Source organism: Ovis aries, chromosome 8 (genome assembly GCF_016772045.2).
Source record: "Ovis aries strain OAR_USU_Benz2616 breed Rambouillet chromosome 8, ARS-UI_Ramb_v3.0, whole genome shotgun sequence".
NCBI classification, from domain to species: Eukaryota; Metazoa; Chordata; class Mammalia; order Artiodactyla; family Bovidae; genus Ovis; species Ovis aries.
Genome location: NC_056061.1, coordinates 78,580,207 through 78,600,946, shown reverse-complemented (window position 1 = coordinate 78,600,946; position 20,740 = coordinate 78,580,207). Strand labels below are relative to the sequence as shown.

The window sequence follows — 20,740 nt, the reverse complement described above, 5'->3', positions numbered from 1 at the left end:
CTTGAAAAAAAATAATTTAACCCAAACTGTTTCCCTCTGTGCTTGACCCTCTTCCCTCCTTGTCTTCAAATTATTCATGATTTGGTGAAAATTTCAAAAGAAAAGCAACACCTCTCTTTGTAGTACATTTTACATTCTTTCTTTCTAGATGAAGAACTTTTATTTTTCATCGAACTCACTAAATCAGTGGATTTTTTTTTTCCTGAAGCCACTGATTTGCAGTTCAGAGATATTTTCCCCTCGCTACCCCCACCATAAACCTAGCATATCTGCTGAGCACTCACTGGACATTTGTTCACACACAAAAATGTGGCTTGATATTTTCTAGTAAGGGAGGAGGATCACAGACATGAAGTGAGTTGTACAATGAACAAATAGTTGTTGCTGTCATACTGGTTGCTAAAAAAAGGAGTTGTTTGTATAGTAAGTGGAAAGAGATGAGATTTTTTTTTTCCTTTAACTTTATTTTGGTAACTTTCACACTTCAGGAAAAGTACAAAAATTAGACTGGTATTAATACAAAGAACACTTGCATACCTTTTACCCAGATTCACCTACTGTTAACAATGTACCCCATTTGCTTTACCACTTGCTTCCTCTTCGTTTTTTTCCTCTTTCAACAGACACACAGACTTACAGACACACACATACACAGACATACACACTTCGTCTTATTGAACCATTTGATGCTAAAATTTGATCCCTAAATATTTCACAATGCATCTCTTAGGAGTAAGGAACAGAGAGCTCACTATGGGATCTCTGTGGGAGAGGCAGAGTCCGCCATGACCCCTGGATGCTCCTGTTCATGCTTTCTGATGGTAGGGCTTGACCGATCTCTGACCCAGAACCATTTCTGCAGTGGTAGCATAGGTGATTAAGTAGGTCGAGCTGACCACAGCATTGATCACTGTGTGACTGCTTGCTCCTAAGAGGCTGGTTTATTACTTGTTACCAAAGGGACTGAGACGTTAGCTCTGGTTCCCCAACTGTGATACAATCATTGTGTGTACAGCCACCATCTGGTCCCATCGCATCACCCTTCGCAACAGCTAAAGTTTCTACTGTTCATTGTGCTATGACTACCTAAGTAATTTTTATCTGCTTTTGGCAGATAAAAGTATCTTGCTTGCTTGCTTGCTCTGTCATTTCCCACTTTGGGGTCTTGTTACCTCCTGTCCTCTTCTAAGAGGCTGAGGTTCTTCCCCAACTGGTACAACGAGCAGTATGTCAAGATGGATGATGAGTGTTTGCAAGAGAAAAGACAAGGGCTCATGGAAGAGATCTGAGGATGTGAAGAAACTCCTCGGGAGCTGGTGGCACATGTTCTGGCCCACGTGGTGAAGAGAGGGTGCGAACACTCCACTCTGTCCTTTGTTGTTGTTGCTGTTTAGTCACTGAGTTGTGTCTGACTCTTTTGTGACCCCATGGACTGTAGCTCTCCAGGCTCCTCTGTCCATGGGATTTCCCAGGCAAGAATACGGGAGTGGGTTGCTATTCCTTTCTGCAGGGGGTTTTCCCAATGCAGAGATCAAACTCGAGTCTCCTGTAAGGGCAGACAGATTCTGTACCACTGAACCACCAGAACAACTCTGTCCCATCTGTTGATAAACAGGAGTTGAGTGGATGGATGGAGGCTGAGCAGTGAGCGGTAAACTCTAACCAGATGCCCAAGTGGTGCCACGGTTGCCGCTTGGGCTCCTGTGGGCTAGAGGGCTAGGAGAGCACTCTGACCCCACGAGGGAGGAAAGTCCAGCTACATCCAGTCTCAAGTCACAAGTAGAAACATCTAGAGGACAGTGAGTCCCTATATTGAGCACCAACATATAGACCCTTAATGAGAGGGAAAGGAAGCATGCCCAGGAGCATTTTGATCAACAGACTGAGCAACTTGTAGACCCGTGGATGACAAAGGAGTGAGGAAAGCGATGCTCTTAGAGGGTGAATGAAGCCCCTAGGCTGTCAAAATCTTGAATGGACTATGACTCATAAGTGGATTCTGGAGGCAGTAAACAAAATATTCTTTGCACTATGACTCTCTATTATCATAAACATAGCCCAGCACTTAATTGCACTGTCCAGCTATTGGAGACAATATGTGCCTTATCTACGCATGCATTTTGTTGTCTGCAAGTTAATCAGATAACCTGTCAAATTTTGCTGAAGACCTAAGCAGCAGGTGACACCCTGGGGCTTTTCTGAACTACAGATTTCTGTAAGAGGAGGCAGCCTCCGTGAGGAGTGTCCCTTGGAACCTTCCTGGGACCATCAGTATCTACTTCAGCTGGGGAAGGAATAGCTCAGGCTTTGGAGCTACTGGGAGGGGAACATGATTAATGCTCTCTTTGTTTCCAAATTCCAGGCTGCAGCCTGGCAAAGCAATCACATGGTCCACTGGTCAGGGAGCAGCTCTGATAGCTAAACTGACCTCCTGCAGGGTTTATCACCCCAGACTGTGTGCTGTGAGATCAGAGGAACTCGTGTGGGTTTGGCTGGTCTTGAATTACTCTACAATGCCTAATGTTATTAAAGGCAGCTCTTAAATGCGAAAATCTTATACATGTACAAACACACACAGATAGATGCAGCCATAGAGTTATAACTAGCTGACCTGCTTAGTTGCTAAGATATCTCTCTTGAAACCTTGCAACTCCCTGACATTTTCTAAGACCAGGCTTCTTTCCTGACTGTAATCACAGTTGCTGTTATAAATTCAGTAAATTTAACATTTGACATAGATACAATATTTTAATCTACCATCAGCTTTCCATTTTTAAAAAGAACTTCTTAAACTGTTATGTTCTCCAGAAAGTCAACCAGCAAATACCCTTGAGCTGTTTTTTAGCCTACATTGAAAAATAAAGTTTCCAAAAGCTTTTAGGTTCAAACTGAATCTTATTTGGGGCACTTTTAATCTCTAGTGATACAAAGATCGGTACGTGCTTCCTATCACTGGAAGGAATTTAAGAGCCTGCCTTTTCCCATTTTATTAATCTCTGGGAGGAAATAGAGGTCTTGAGTGGTGAAGTGACAGGCCCAAGAGTACTGCTGGAGGAAAGCCCCTTTAATATTTTTATTTTCACTCTTTGTAGCACTCTCTTCCATTTTTATTTTCTCCTTCCCATCCTTGATGATACCCAACGTTGTAGGTGAAGCCAGTACCAGGCTTGGGATATTTCTGAAGCTGATCAATGTTTCAGTCAGTCATAGACTTCAAAATCCCATTCATGACAGAATCCATAAAAGCAGAGCCACCCACCCACAAGAAAACTTTGGGAGTGGATTACTCATTGGCAAAGATGTCTATTTATGTAAGCAGTAGAGAACTCACCCTCTCTTCCATGTTCCATTGCTAGAACCAGACACTTTGGAACGTAGAGTGTAACAAGGGGTCATACTTTAGTAAGGGAGAATTCAAGGAGAGGTGGAATTTCAAAGGTTTTTGTTTAACTGCTAAGTCATGTCTGACTCTTTGCAACCCCTTGGACTGTAACCCAACAGGTTCTTCTGTCCATGGGCTTTCCTAGGCAAGAACAGTGAAATGCGTTGCCATTTCCTTCTCCAGGGGATCTTCCTGACCCAGGATCTCTTGCATTGGCAGGCTGATTCTTTACCACTGAGCTAGTAATCTGGACTCAAATATGCCTTATGCTTCTTTCTGCTTTTAATATGAATTTTTGTTCGGTATAATAAATTCTTTTACAAAAGGAAGCTTTGGTGGTTACCTCTTTTGTTGTTCACTAGGAGTAGTTAGTCCCAAGAGCCTGAATGGGGGTAATTAATCAAGACCAGAAATGAGCCTGATTCACTGGCTAGCAAAAGAAGGTAAGAAAGTCCCTTCCTAAAGGTAGAAGAGAGCCCCTAGGCAGCCAGTAGCACGAGATGCCAAACCCACACAGCTGGCACCAGAACCCAAGTTTTTTGATTTCTGATCTTGTATTGTTTCACAAGAAAGACTGTAATTATTTAACCTTTGGTATGATTTTCACAGTTAAATATAGATCACTCTTAAAAGAAACCTATTTTCTAGAGGGACCTTGCTGCACAGCACGGGGAGCTCTGCTAAATTCTCTGTGAAGACCTAGATGGTTGGAGTGGGATCAGGGTGGGAGGGAGGTCCAAGGAGGGGATATATGCATAGGTATAGCTGATTCTGTTCATTGGTCAGCAGGAACTAATACAACGTTGTAAAGCAATTATACTTCAATAAAAAGGAAACACATCTTTTCCTCCAAGATGTTTCATTCAAAACAAAAGAATCTGTCTGTTGTAAGGCTTCTTACTAGCAACGTGTAGTTTAAAGCACCGAAAACATATCCCAAAGCTATGTAGATTTTTTCCCGCTTTAGGATGGTAACCAGAAAGCAACAAACTTCAAAATGAAACAAAACAAAAGTGAGAACCCAAACAAAATACAATCTGTTCTATTTTCAGAGGTATAAAGTTTCATTATCTTGTTTGTATTTAGACCTTATGTTTTGAATGAGAGAGAATAAGAGATCGATAATCAATTTTAGAATCCTGGTTAGTGCCTAGAATTATAAGACCTTGTCATTTATTCTAGTAAAACATTGAATTTGAAACAGATTTGTGCCTAACTGGAACTAATGCTCTATGTTGGGCTTTTTGAAGTGCTTAAGCAAACCATTCTGTGATTTGTTAAAGAGAAAAACAAGTATCATATATTAATGAATATATGTGGAAACTAGAATCATGGTACAGATGGACCTATTTGCTGGGCAACAACAGAGATGCAGACATAGAAAAGAGAGGTGTGGACACAGGGAAGAAAGGGGAGGGTGGGACGAATTGGGAGTTTAGGACTGAGATATGAACTCTACTGTGTGTAAGATAGAGAGCTACATGCTAGCAAAGTTATGCTCAAAAATTCACCAAGCCAGGCTTCAACAGTACTTGAACCATGAACTTCCAGATGTTCAAGCTGGTTTTAGAAAAGGCAGAGGAGCCAGAGATCAAATTGCCAACATCCACTGGATCATCGAAAAAGCAAGAGAGTTCCAGAAAAACATCTACTTCTGCTTTATTGACTATACCAAAGCCTTTAACTGTGTGGATCACAACAAACTGGAAAATTCTGAAAGAGATGGGAATACCAGACCACCTGACCTGCCTCTTGAGATATCTGTATGCAGGTCAAGAAGCAACAGTTAGAAACAGATTGGTTCCAAATAGGGAAATGAGTACATCAAGGCTGTATATTGTTACCCTGGTTATTTAACTTATATGCAGAGTACCTCATGAGAAATGCTGGGCTGCATGAAGTACAAGCTGAAATCAAGATTGCCGGGAGAAATATCAATAACCTCAGGTATGCAGATGAAACCACCCTTTTGGGAGAAAGTGAAGAGGAACTAAAAAGCCTCTTGATGAAAGTGAAAGAGGAGAGTGAAAAAGTTGGCTTAAAAGTCAATATTTGGAAAACCAAGATCATGGCATCCGGTCCCATCACTTCATGGGAAATAGATGGGGAAACAGTGCAAACAGTGTCAGACTTTATTTTGGGGGGCTCCAAAATCACTGCAGATGGTGACTGCAGCCATGAAATTAAAAGACGCTTCCTCCTTGGAAGAAGAGTTATGACCAACCTAGATAGTATATTCAAAAGCAGAGACATTACTTTGCCAACCAAGGTCCGTCTAGTCAAGGCTATGGTTTTTCCAGTGGTCATGTATGGATGTGAGAGTTGGACTCTGAAGAAGGCTGAGCGCCAAAGAATTGATGCTTTTGAGCTGTGGTGTTGGAGAAGACTCTTGAGAGTCCCTTGGACTGCAAGGAGATCCAACCAGTCCATTCTGAAGGAGATCAACCCTGGGATTTCTTAGGAAGGAATGATGCTAAAGCTGAAAGTACTTTGGCCACCTCATGCGAAAAGCTGACTCATTGGAAAAGACTCTGATGCTGGGAGGAATTGGGGGCAGAAGGAGAAGGGGATGACCCAGGATGAGATGGCTGGATGGCATCACGGACTTGATGGATGTGAGTCTGAGTGAACTCCAGGAGTTGGTGATGGACAGGGAGGCCTGGTGTGCTGCGATTCAAGGGGTCTCAAAGAGTCGGACACGACTGAGAGACTGAACTGAACTGAACTGAAGATCATGGCATCTGGTCCCATCACTTCATGGCAAATAGATGGGGAAACAATGGAAACAGTGACAGACTTTACTTTTTGGGGCTCCAAAATCATTGCAGATGGTGACTGCAACCAAGAAATTAAAAGACGCTTGGAAGAAAAGTTATGACCAACCTAGATAGTATATTAAAAAGCAGAGACATTACTTTGCCAGCAAAGGTCTGTCTAGTCAAAGCTATGGTTTTCCAGTAGTCACACATGGATGTGAGGATTGGACTATAAAGAAAGCTGAGCACTGAAGAATTGGTGCTTTTAAACTGTGGTGTTGGAGAAGACTCTTGAGAGTCTCTTGGACTGCAAGGAGATCCAACTAGTCCATCCTAAAGGAAACTAGTCCTGAATATTCATTGGAAGGACTGATGCTAAAGCTGAAACTCCAATACTTTGGTCACCTGATGTGAAGAACTGACTCATTTGAAAAGACCCTGATGGTGGGAAGTATTGAAGGCGGGGGGAGAAGGGGATGACAGAGGATGAGATGGTTGGATGGCATTACCAACTCGATGGATGTGAATTTGAGTAAACTCCGGGAGTTGGTGATAGACAGGGAAGCCTGGTGTGCTGCAGTCCATGGGGTCTCAAAGAGTCAGATACAACTGAGCAACTGAACTGAACTGAACTGAATGGGAATCTGCTGTGTAGCCCAAGGCACTCAGCTCAGTGATCTGTGACAACCTAGATGGGTGGGATGAGGAGTAGGTGGGAGGGAGGTCCGACAGGGAAGGGACCTGTGTATATGTATAACTGATTCATTTTGCTGTTAATGTTGAAATGAACACAACGTTGTAATGCTTTTATGTCTGTGTTAGTCTCTCTGTCATATCCAACTCTTTGAGACCCCATGGACTGTAGCCCACTAGGCTTCTCTGTCCATGGGATTCTCCAGGCAAGAATACTGGAGTGGATTGCCATTCCCTTCTCCAGAGGATCTTCCTGACCCAGGGGTTGAACCCTGGTCTTCTGCATTGCATGCAGATTCTTTACCATTTGAGCTATAGGAAAGTCCCAGAAATCAAGTACCCCATGGACTCTACAGTCCATGAAATTCTCCAGGCCAGAATACTGGAGTAGGTAGCCTATCCCTTCTCCAGGGGATCTTCCCAATCCAGGGATTGAACCCAGGTCTCCCACATTATAGGCAGACTCTTTACCAGTTGAAGCACTAGGGAAGCCCAAGAATACTAGAGTGGGTAGCCTATCCCTTCTCCAGCAGATCTTCCTGACTCAGGAATTGAACCAGGGTCTCCTGCCTTGCAGGAGGATTCTGTACCAGCTGAGCTACCAGAGAAGCTCAATGAAAAAAAAACAAAAACAAAAAAACCAGACTGTGTTCAGATAAGTTTGAACAGTTTAGCTTAAAAACAAGATGTGAGTACATATAGAGAACTAAACGCAACTCATACACGTACACACACATAAACACACAATAGGGCTTTTCAGAGCCTTGAAAATGCTCATCCTCAGCATCAGTCCCCATGACCTAAATAAGATATGCAACATTTCTGAATATTCACCTAACACCTATTTTTTCATGGACCACATATTAGCATTTCACTGTAATAGTGTTCTGTAAGAACTCAGTGGAACTTGTAAAAACTAAAAAACTTATGAAAGAGTCATTTGTTCTGATTCCCTAAATATCAAATCTTAACATTTGAATTTTTGTAGCGTCCCGTTTTATGCATGCGAAATGTGATGTTTGGACTTTTAAGACTGCCAGTGGCAAGGGAATCCTTGTGTCTCTAGGCTTAGAAAATTAGAGAGTCCCATTCAGTTCAGTTCAGTCATTCAGTTGCGTCCGACTCTGCAACCCCACGCACTGCAGCACGCCAGGCCTCCCTGTCCATCACCAACTTCCGGAGTTCACTCAAACTTATGTCTATTGAGTCAGTGATGCCATCCAACCATCTCATCCTCTGTCATTCCCTTCTCCTCCTACCTTCAATCTTCCCTGGCATCAGGGCCTTTTCAAATGAGTCAAATGAGATCCCCATTACTGAATTTCTAATTCCCTATGCTAGTCATTAAACATCATTTGACTGCTTACTTTTACACGCAGATACAAAAATACACTGAGTACATCCAAACAAACCTATATAAAGGTCTTATGGCTTTCAAACTGTCAGTATATAAATGCTATAATCTAGTTCTCAAAGCCACCACTGAGTGAAGGGGGAAACAGACTGGGAGGAGAGTAGTGTAGGTCTATGATATAAAATTTAATTGGACTCATTCCTCAGCCAGTACTTTTTACCTATGACCTTGGCCATATTAATTCCTTAAACATTGATTTCCTCAACTGTAGAGATAATCCACACCTTATATGATTAAATAAGATACAGTGGATAGAAACTGGTTAATAAATGTTATTTCTAACAGTCCTATTTTAGACAAGCCTAAATTTATCCAAATGCAAATATTGTAGCTCTGTTTTCTTCTTTTCTTTTTTTAGCCATTTTAAACTGAAGTATAGCTAATTCACAATTTTGTGTTAGTTTCAAGTGTACAGCAAAGTGTTTCAGTTATATATGTACATATACACATTTCTTTTCCAGATTCTTTTCCATTATAGCTTATTACAAGATATTGAATATGGTTCCCTGTGATGTACAATAGATCTTGTTATTTATCTACTTTATATATAGTAGTGGGTATATGTTACTCCCATAATCCTAATTTGTCTCCTGCCTCCTGTTATCCCCTTTGATAACCATGCATTTGTTTTCCCTGTCTGTGAGTCTGTTCCAGTTTTATAAATATATTCCCTTGTGGCTCAGCCGGTAAAGAATCTGCCTGCAGTGCAGGAAACCTGAGTTCGATCCCTGGGTTGGGAAGATCTCCTGGAGAAGGGAAAGGCTACCCGCCCAGTTTTCTGGTCTGATGATTTCTATGGACTGTATAGTCCATGGGGTCGCAAAGAGTTGGACACAACTGAGCGACTTTCACTTTCATTTGTATCATTTTTATGTAAGTGATATATATGCTATTTGCCTTTCTCTTACTGACTTATTTCACTTAGTATGATCATCTCTAGGTCTATCCATGTTGTTGCAAATGGTGTTAATTTAATTCTTTTTTTTTGCAGCTGTTATTCCACTGTGTGTGTGTGTGTGTGTGTGTGTGTGTGTGTGTGTGTGTGTGTGTATATATATATATATATACACCACATGTTTATCCATTCATCTCTTAATGTACATTTAGATTACTTCCATGTTTTATATTACTATAAATAGTGCTGCAATAAACACTGGAGTACATGTATATTTTGCATGTATATTTTGAATTAGAGTTTTGTCTGGATATGTGCCCAGGAGTGAGATTGCAGGATTGTATGATAACTCCACTTTTAGTTTTTTAAAGGAAACTCATACTGTTCTCCATAGTGGCTGTACCGATTTACAGTCTCACCAACAGTGTAGGAGGAGGGTTCCTTTTTCTCCATGCCTTCCCCAGCATTTATTATTTGCAGACTTTGATGATCATTTTGATTTATATGAAATGATACCTCATTGTAGTTTTATTTTGCAGTTTTCTAATAATTAGTGATGTTGAGCATCTTTCCATGTGCCTGTTGGCCATCCATATATCTTCTTTGGAGAAATGTCTATTCAGGTCAGTTATTACTAATAGCCAAATATTTTGTGGGAATAAACATACTTCCAAGTAAACAAGATTTGCTTTTCCCAGGCCGTAGTCAATTTACAGAAACATGCTATTTCTTCTGCTACTTGTGAATGGTGGCATTCATTTTAAACTTAGATATACTTTAGTACTACACATGCATAGAGGCACGTCTGTATCATGCCCATGTATGTTCTCTCTCTCTCACACACTCATCACTGGGACTGTTTTCCTTTTAAGTCAAAGAAGTGCAAGCATAGCCACTTTGACCCCATTCATAAAATATGTATTAATGTAGTCAAGTGCGGTAATTTTGCCAGCTATTCTCATTTTGGGTCTTTTGTCACGGAATTGAAATACTTTTCCATCTTAAATTGGCTCTCCACAGATGTCTTGTTAAAAAACAATTGAGAGCCGAATTTTGAGAATAATGTAGTTGATTTGACAAACAAGGCTTCCGCTTTCAGTTTAGCTAGGGATAATATAGTTTTATAGTTAATACAAATACAAAGTATGTCATTTCTTGACCTGCTACTTTGATTAAAATGTCAAGAAACTGCTTTAAAAATACTAACCCAAGGATTTAGGAATGGGCTTGCCATATTGATGAGGAGTTGGCAGGAGGCAAGTCTTCGCATGAGGTGGCCAAAGTACTGGAGTTTCAGCTTTAGCATCATTCCTTCCAAAGAAATCCCAGGGCTGATCTCCTTCAGAATGGACTGGTTGGATCTCCTTGCAGTCCAAGGGACTCTGAAGAGTCTTCGCCAACACCACAGTTCAAAAGCATCAATTCTTCGGTGCTCAGCTTTCTTCACAGTCCAACTCCCACATCCATACATGAACACAGGAAAAACCATAGCCTTGACTAGATGGACCTTAGTCGGCAAAGTAATATCTCTGCTTTTGAATATGCTGTCTAGGTTGGTCATAACTTTTCTTCCAAGGAGTAAGTGTCTTTTAATTTCATGGCTGCAATCACCATCTGCAGTGATTTTGGAGCCCCCCAAAATAAAGTCTGACACTGTTTCCATTGTTTCCCCATCTATTTCCCATGAAGTGATGGGACCGGATGCCATGATCTTCGTTTTCTGAATGTTGAGCTTTAGGCCAACTTTTTCAGTCTCCACTTTCACTTTCATCAAGAGGCTTTTAGTTCCTTTTCACTTTCTGCCATAAGGGTGGTGTCATCTGCATATCTGAGCTTATTGATATTTCTCCCAGCAATCTTGACTCGAGCTTGTGTTTCTTCCAGTCCAGCGTTTCTCATGATGTACTCTGCATAGAAGTTAAATAAGCAGGGTGACAATATACAGCCTTGACGTACTCTTTTTCCTATTTGGAACCAGTCTGTTGTTCCACGTACAGTTCTAACTTAGCTTCCTGACTTGCATACAGATTTCTCAAGAGGCAGGTCAGGTGGTCTGGTATTCCCATCTCTCTCAGAATCTTCCACAGTTTCTTGTGATCCACATAGTCAGAGGCTTTGGCATAGTCAACAAAGCAGAAGTAGATGTTTTTCTGGAACTCTCTTGCTTTTTCCATGATTCAGGGGATGTTGGCAATTTGATCTCTGGTTCCTCTGCCTTTTCTAAAACCAGCTTGAACATCAGGAAGTTCATGGTTCACGTATTGCTGAAACCTGGCTTGGACAATTTTGAGCATTACTTACTAGTATGTGAGATGAGTGCAATTGTGTGGTAGTTTGAGCATTCTTTGGGATTGGAATGAAAACTGACCTTTTCCAGTCCTGTGGCCACTGCTGAGTTTCCAAATTTGCTGGCATATTGAGTGCAGCACTTTCACAGCATCATCTCTCAGAATTTGAAATAGCTCAACTGGAATTCCATCACCTCCACGAGCTTTGCTCATAGTGATGCTTTCTAAGGCCCACTTGACTTCACATTCCAGGATGTCGGGCTCTAGATGAGTGATCACACCATCGTGATTATCTGGGTCGTGAAGATCTTTTTTGTACAGTTCTTCTGTGTATTCTTGCCACCGCTTCTTACTTTGGCCACCTCATGCGATGAGTTGACTCATTGGAAAAGACTTTGATGTTGGGAGGGGTTGGGGGCAGGAGGAGAAGGGGATGACAGAGGATGAGATGGCTGGATGGCATCACTGACTCGATGGACATGAATCTGAGTGAACTCCGGGAGTTAGTGATGGGCAGGGAGGCCTGGCGTGCTGCGATTCATGGTGTCGCAGAATCAGACACGACTGAGCGACTGAACTGAACTGAAGTGAACTGAACATAACATTAGCTTTATCACTGTTGTGTTACTTTCTCCTACAAGACTCACTGATTGATAAGGCTTTATCAAAGGATATCAACATCTTTTTGCTAAACACAAGATTCATTTGGTGAAAGACATAGGGCCAATCATCTTGACTGAATGGGTTACTCAAGTTAGACACACCAGTAACTGTGATAATGTTTGGATGAAGTCATATTTTAATTCGGAGTTTTCAGTTTAGTACTTTATTCAACATTCAGATTTTTGGATCCTACCCTGACTCAGTGAACCAGTCTTTCTTAGAGTTCCCCCAAAATTATTCTGGAGTTCATAGTAAAGCTTGAAATCTTCTGCTTGAGGCCACACCCTAATATTTGAATGCACAATGGTGTTTTGTGGGATAACAGGAAAGTTTTGGATTTGTATTAGAATTCTACCTAAAAAGAAATGATACAAACAAACTTATTTATGAAACAGGAAAAGACTTGCAGAGAATGAATTTATGGTTGCTGAGGGGAAGGTTGAAGGGAAGGAATAGTTAGGGAGTTTGGGATAGACATATACACACTGCTATATTTAAAATAGATAACCAACAAGGACCCACTGTATAACACAGGGAACTCTCCTCAGTCTTGTGTAGCAGGCTGGTTGGGAGGGGAGTTTGGGGGATAATGGATAAATGTATATGTATGGCTGAGTCCCTTTGCTACCCACCTGAAACTATTACAACATTGTTAATACTCCAGTACAAAATAAAAAGTTAAGAAAATATTAGAATTCTACATGTCTGTCTGAGTTTTACCTCTTACTGGTGATGTGATATTGTATAATTATTAACCTCCTTGAACATTTATTTTTTTCATGTTTACCCATTAGGGTTGTTATTAGAAGCTGATATGATAAAAGTACTTTTTAATCAGCATGCTATCTATCATATGAGTAAGATACCATTATTATTAATATTATAGTTATAGTTAATACAAACTGAATATTAACAACAATCCAGCAGATACAATAGAATTCTCTTTTCCAATATAACGTTATGCATTAAAAATCAATCTTTTGTCATAACAAAAATGCATTTGAGAATATGATTAGAGTGGAAGGCACACAGGAAGGCAGGTCAGTAGTGGTCAGTAGTGGTCTCATGTCTAAGCTGGACCTGGACCGATTTGAGCAAATGATGGAAGTGTTTTGAAGCCAAATAGAATCCAATGAGGACAACAAAAGGGTGGTACACATACAAAGAAATTAAACTTCACTGACAGCCAATGGAAAATGAATACCTTTACCTAAGTCTACCTAACAAAGATCTAGAAGACTTAAAGACAAGTTGAACATAAATCACGCATTATTCTGGAGCAGTAGGCTGGACCCTGGAATGCACAAAGGAATATGAGCCTATCTTTTTTTTTTTTTCCCCCATAATGAGCCAGGACATGACCTCTTTAGGGCACTGAGTCTTGTTCTTGAATGCCTCATCACTAGCATTTATTTAGAATTAGAAGACAAGCACAAATGCAGGAAAATTTTTGAAAGGTGTAACTGGATTAGAGGACTAAAGGCTGGAGAGAAAAAAAATGAAGAATCCTTCCTGTGAATATTTTCCTCTTATTGAAGGGTAAGTATGAAATAAGTCAAGGTGCCACGCGATCCTTTAGCCTGTCAATCAGTTCCAGGAAAAGGATCATTCTGGCCCCTTCCGTATCTCCTGAAATACCAAGAGCCCTCCGAGGTCATTCACGTATTCAGATATGGAGGTACAAGGAAGACTGAGGCAGATGTGGTTTGTCCTCTCAGGAAGCTGTGACTTGCCTGACCCAGGCAGCATGTGTTACTGTAGATGGTGATCAGATGTGGCCACAATGACTTCCCTCCCTTCATCCACATCCCTTTGCAATGTGACTGCAGCTCCGAACATCCATAGGTGGAGTCTGTTTTCCCATCCTTCGAATCTGGAGCCTGTGATCACCATGGAAACATGCCTCGGCTACCATGAATGAGAGAAGATGCGGATCCATGAAGAGCCAGCCATTCTCTTTATGGCCACTAGATCAGCTGGCTGACAGCCCAACTAAGGCTGGGGAGAACTGTCTATCTTAGCCCAGCCCAAATCACTGACCAATAGAATTGTAAACTAAATAAATGGCGTCTTTCAGCCAATAAATTTTGGAATGATTTGTTGTGCAGCCAGAACTCACTAAGAAGTGCTTACCTATCTATGTGACTCAAAGTTTATTCTGGGCACAAAACTCTCTTATAAGGTTTATTGAATTACCTTGATAACTGCCACCTCTCCACTTGACTTTGCGTTGTATGAACATGGTCTCAGTATACAGTTGTCAGAATACAGACACCCTGGGAAGGTTTGATATTGGATCTCTGATCTGCAGAATATGAAGTTGACTAATGTGCTTGAGATATGACATAGATAGAACAATACATTTCTTGGAGAAAATACAAAGATAAAGTCAGGACATCAATATCTACAATGGTATAAATTTAAGACGAGCAGTTAAAAAGTTAAAATGAATCCAATTAGCTCTGTCTCATAACATGATGGCTCATGAGTTAAAAGAAAAGAGAAAGAACAAAACCTGCCTGTCAGATACTGAATTTGTAAGCTAATCAACTACGTCCTATGTATTCTGTGTGCTCAATTGCTCAGTTGTGGCTGACTTTTTGTGGCCTCATGGACTCTAGCCCCTCAGGCTCCTCTGTCCATGGGATTTTCCAGGCAATAGTGGAGTGGATTGCCATTTCCTCCTCCAGGGGATCTTCCCGACCAAGGCATCAGACCCATGTTTCATGTGTCTCCTTCACTGGCAGGCAGATTCTGTACCACTAACCCCACATAGACAGGCATAAAGTCTCCAGTTTTTTCCTCAAATAATGTTACCATTTTGATATATTACTGAAGTGATCATCAAAGGCTCGTATATTGTTCTAAATGTATGTGTGTAACTGCCTTGATTCTGATGATGACACACCAGTGGAGATTAGTGAAAGAAATCTTTGATTTATCTTAATTTTCAGATATGTCAGTATGTCTTTTCCTCTTTCCCCAGCAGCGGCCCTTCTCTGTCCAACTCTCCCAGCTGGGCATTTTGGGAAAGCAGCCAGCTCCAGGGCTAATGTGTTTCTGCTGTTATCTGACACTGATGCTGCTTCATAGAGGCAGCAATGAAGATAAGCCCTAATTGGATGTATTTTTAAGGCAAACCTTTTAGTTACTCAGAACAGAGCTTCCCTAATTAGCTTCCTTTCTCCTCTCTCTGACTGTGCAAGGACCACACGGATGTGGAAACACAGGATTTGGAGGGGACTCAAGGGCAGTGGCAGGACAGCTAGAGGACATTCATGGTGAACTCAGGAAACACGCTCCAGCAGACAGGCTTGGGAGCTGTCTTGCCGGGAGAGCAAGGCAAATGAAGGATGCTGAGAGGATCAAATGTGACGAGAAGCCCCGGCAGTGGTCCAGGGTATAAGGCCAATACCCACACTCCAAAGGAGAGGGAAGGCATGAGCTGGTGCTTAAGGAGAAAGAACTAATCCTTTGTAATGGCCATTGTCTTGTTCCCATAGAAATATATTTCTCCAATGTAAAATATTTGAACCACAGTTTAGGACTGAGAGTTTGAAGTTGCACTCTTTAATGTATTATCCTCACCTTAGAGAAAAATCTATTTAAATGCCTACCCTCTCTAAGTTATTCACAAGATTTCCATAGCCACTGAGAAGGAGCTATGCTTAGCAAAAAGAACAGGATTCGAGGTCTTGATGATGAAGGAAAAAAAAAAAAAAGGAGCAGAGTAGGAAAACACTTCTTTCTGGCTTTCCTTTCGGAAATGGAATTAGAAATGAGACATAATAAGTTAATCATTTCCCTTTGGTTGGAAGTAGGTCTGCCATCATTACCTCATGCTCCCTAGGGCTTGCCAGTTCCTGGGTTCATTTGAGCATGATTTAATATCTAGGGTATGAGGATTAATGCGCCTATGACAGATCCATCTGGGTCATATTGCATTAGTCCTGCAGTCAATTAGCAGGGTGAGCCCGGGTTGGGGTCGGTTTGGTGGCATAGTGGGACAAGAGAAAGCAGAGATGAAGCAGCTGCATCTTAAGGGAGTCAGGCTCTCCTTCTGGCCCCTTGATTTGGCTTCTGGGTGATTGTCATGGAGCCATCTGTTCCCATGGCTTCTCCCTGAACCTAGAAACTTTATCTAAGCTTCTGACATGAGGATTTACTTTCACAGGGAGTTTGCATTTGAGCTCTGTGTTATAAAATCACATACACCACGATTTGGGGGATTCCGGCACCATTATTTGGAAATTTACTTGCTTACATTGATAAGTAAGTGACTGATTTACTTAACAGGTCAGAGGCCAAATTTTCGAAACCAGAGGCTGAACAGGCAACAGTAGCCTAGAGACAGATGTTTTTCTCTTTTCTTTTTTTTTGATTTCTTGTGTGATTATACTGCTGTGTGTAAATCTGGCCTCTTCCATGCAGGCTTCCGTCTGTACTCTTTTATGTATAGGGATACATCTTCCAGGAAATAGTCACTCCTTATGATATCAGCCTCAAGGGGCACGTTGACTGGGCTTCCCAGGTGAGTTGGTGGTAAAGAATCCGCCTGCCAATGCAGGAGATGCGGGTTTGATCCCTAGGTCAGAGGGATCCCCTGGAGGAGGAAATGGAAAACCAATCCAATATTCTTGACTGGGAAATCCCAGGGACAGAGGAACTTGGTGGGCTACAGTCAGTTATAAAACTAATTTAGTTTATAACTAATTTTTAATATTAGTTTATAACTAGCACTGTTATAAAACTAATTTAGTTCTAAGAAGCAATAGGTTTGAGTTCAGGTATGAAAATTTACAAGTCAATGAGTTAACAAAGTAAAGGTGTCCATTTGACTTTCTTTCTCCTTTTCTGGGACACTGAGAACATCGTCCTCCATTACCACAGTGGGCAAAATGCTGATGCTCTCTTTGCAACCACAGAACCAGAGCAGGACTGGCTTTAGAGGAGTGACAGGGACTTTACTTGGGGATAGAGGCAGATGCCACAGAAGCACTCTGGCAAAGCTAGTGGTCACTTAATTCTATACCCCCTGCTAAATTTCCCAGCCTCCTTTGCCCTTGGTTAGGGCTTTGTGACCAGTTTGTTCCAAAGGACTGTAGTTGAAAGTCAAATGTGTTATGTCAAAGTTAAGGCAGCTGAAAGTCTGTGCGCCTTCCCCTGTCTCTCTCTACTCATCCCCTTGCTGATCGTCATCGTCATGTTAGTCGCTTCAGTCATGCCTGACTCTTTGTGACCCCATGGACTCTAGCCCGCTAGACTCTCCTGTTTGGATTTTACAGGCAAGCATACTGGAGTGGTTGCCATTTCCTTCTATAGGGGATCTTTCCAACCTAGGGATCCCACCTGGGTCTCCTGCATTGCAGGCAGACTCTTTACTATCTGAGCCACCAGGGAAGCCCACCAGTTATAAAAGCCATCTATTCCTGGTGGAATACACGTGAGCTGAAGGAAGGCAGTGTGTCCTCCGCTGGGCTCTGTATTCTAGTGAACAAGAAATAAAACCAATATATTAAGCTAAAAAAGAAGTGACAGGGATGTTGGAATGATATGCACGAAACACCTAACATTAGGAGAAATCAGAATTCTAGATGAGGATCTCTTCTTCAATGTGCTGAAGTCATTAACCTTGCATAGACGAAAAGGCTGCGGCAACACAGACTTCTAGCAGATTTATGGAATTCTAATTGGAATGTCTCTATATCTAAATGATTATGTGCCAAATACATAGAGCTCGGTTTATATAATGAAGTGTTCCTCGGCCACAGTGATAATAATTTCCTCTTCTCCTCCCTCCCTCCTTGTACTGACCTCAACCCCTGAGTTACCAGTCCACTTCTAATGGATTCTAATGTTGGACTTTAAAAAGCTCTGTAATTTTTATGTCATCCCTGGTAGGTACACCCAGTCCTAAAAGCTGCATACCTGATGGTTAGTCCTATCCACCGTATTGGCTGTGGAGGGGTGGTCTCTGGTGTTCTGACGAATTCGAGTGGAGTTTTGCTGCTCAATGGTGGAGGAAGTTGGGATACAGAACTCTCTGAAGCATCGTTTGAAGTTTTCATCCAGAAATGCATAAAGGACCGGGTTCAGGCAGCTGTTGGTATAACCTAGAGCAATGCAGAAATGCCAGGAAACGGTCTGGAAAGTAGTTTCCGGGATTGTGATCAAGGCTTTAATGATGACGTAGATGTGAATGGGCGTCCAGCAGACAATGAACACAGCCACAACCACCAGCACCATCCTGGTAATTCTTCGCAGGTTCCTGTCCTTTTCTTTGGAGCCAGAGAGCATGCGGACACTCTTGAGGCGTAAGATCATCAGCCCATAACACACTGTAATGATGAGGATAGGCATGATGAAGGCAAAGATGAAAACGCAGATTTTCAGCAGGTTTTCCCAGTACCACGTTGGGTGAGAGAATATTAGTGTACAGTCTATGGAACCTAGAGAAAAAGAAGTATAAGGAAGAATTAGCAGCAACATTTAATGCTATCATCAGGTGTTAATATTGCCATTTCGCTTTCTAATTTATAGCCTTGACCTGAGGTAACTTAAATGGCTCTTGGTACACAAATCCTGGAAGGAAGATTTAAAGAATTCATGGGAAAAAACTCAGATCTCTGTTGATTTTTCCAAATATGTCATTTGGTTGTCCACTTGGATGATGTTATGTATCTCTCGCCACGAGCTAGATTCTCTATGGAGTCTAAGTTGACATAAAAATATAATCACTGTCCAGACTCTAGGAGTTCCCAGCTACTGGGTGCCTTCACTCCACTTTTTTTTTCCTCTTTTTTTGACTTCTGAAGAGCTTGTGGGATCTTAGTTTTCCTACCCAGGGCACCACAGTGAAAGTGCCAAGTCCTAAGCAATGGACCACCAGGAAATTCCCTAAACTCCTCTTTTTGATGGGTGGTTTCTCATTCTGAAATGAGGTCTAAAAAGACACACTTGTCATGTAGGCAGTCACTTGACATTTTCAAACAAGCCTCCACTTAATGTTCTTTGGGTCTAAGCTCTAATTAGTGTTTAAAGATCTGTGTTCTTCTGCTGCCATCATTTGGATGAAGTAATCAGGAATGATTACAGTGCAGAGGAATCAGGAATGGATAGATTTTGGTTTATATTGTCTCTAAAATGTTCACTGGGCTTAAAATTTTAGGGGAAAATTCCTATTTCAAAATATTCAAAAGTATTTTATGAGAAAGAATCATCAAAGCTGCAGTTTGCACAGCACTGGACCACTCTGTAAATTCTACTTGGGTCATGACATCACCAACATATCTATCTGTATACTCTCCACCGCCCAGGCCCGCAGCATCATCAGTCACCTTGCCGGTACTTTGTCGTTGCCATGAACATCACAGGCAGACCAATGGCTGAAGAGAGGATCCAGTTGCAGATGTTGATGACCTTGGCATTACGGGGAGTGCGGAAATCCAGGGCCTTGACAGGATGGCAGACTGCAATGTAGCGATCCACACTCATGGTGCAGAGGGTGAATATGCTGGTGAACATATTGTAGTAGTCTATGGAGATCACAATCTTGCACAGGATGGTTCCAAACGGCCATGTTCCCATCAGGTAATTGACACTCTGGAAAGGCAGGGTACTGGTTGCTAGGGCATCTGCCAGAGCAAGGTTGAAAATATAGATGTTGGTGGCAGTCTTCATTTTGGTGTACCTAGAAGATGAGGGAAAAGCAGTGGTAGAGTCAAAAAAAAAAAAAAAAACAAACCAAAAAACCCAACAGTGTGAAATGCAATGAAGTTTTTAGTAAAAAAAAAATTGAAAACTAAAAGGCAGAAACCAAACAACCCTCCCAAAACCAAAGCAAAAACAATAGCAATGATTAGTGGAAAGCATCTGAGATTAGATATAAAGGAACTCTTTCAGAGTGCTAGGTTGGCCATTTATAATCATGTACCTATTTCTCTACTTTTCCGTTTCGTTATCTGTAAAATGGTTATAAGAATAGCTGCCATACTGATTGATTGGTTTATTTGCTTTTTTTAAAAAATGTGCCAGGCACTGTGATAAGTGTAATAGACTCAGGGAGCTCTCAGTAAAGTATCTACACAGTGAGTAATAATACATTTAATTCTAAGTAAGTAAGATAAAATTTTCATATATACAACTAAAACTATGGAACAATGATATTGTGCTAGAGTCTATATATATATGTGTGCTTGCCAGGTGGCTCAGTGCTAAAGAATCTGCCTGCCACTGCTGGAGACATGGGTTTGATCTTTGAAGAGGTAAACCAATTTGATTGTAGCGTGCTTGTGTGCTAAGTCGCTTCAGTCATGTCTGACTCTTTGTGACCCCATGGACTGTAGCATGCCAGGCTCCTCTGTCTTTGAGATTCTCCAGGCAAGATTAATGGAGGGGGTTACTATTTCCTTTTCCAGGGGATCTTCCCAACCCAAATCTTCTGAAGTAAAAAATAAAAAATGAAATAAAAGATATAACTTTTAGGACCCTTGAGTAATTGACCTTGATGCTCAAGAAGTTTTAAACTTTTTGATGTTGTTTATTAGCTGAAATTTCTCCCTCAAAAGCAGAAAGAAAACAAAAATAAACCAAACTCCCCAAACCTTGCTAGCTATACCATAGCACACTCGACTGCATTAGTCACCATCT

At 41.4% G+C, this 20,740-nt stretch overlaps 1 protein-coding gene across 1 annotated transcript in view; it reads right to left on the bottom strand.

Moving 5' to 3' along the window:
• Nucleotides 1-20,740, bottom strand: part of OPRM1 (opioid receptor mu 1) — a 67,075-nt gene that overhangs the window by 11,743 nt on the left and 34,592 nt on the right. Inside the window, exons 2-3 of the mRNA XM_004011420.5 lie at nucleotides 19,429-19,781; nucleotides 18,020-18,540 (exon numbers count right to left, since the gene is read on the bottom strand). Coding sequence (XP_004011469.1) covers nucleotides 18,020-18,540; nucleotides 19,429-19,781 — 874 coding nt within the window. The remainder of the gene's footprint in view (nucleotides 1-18,019; nucleotides 18,541-19,428; nucleotides 19,782-20,740) is intronic.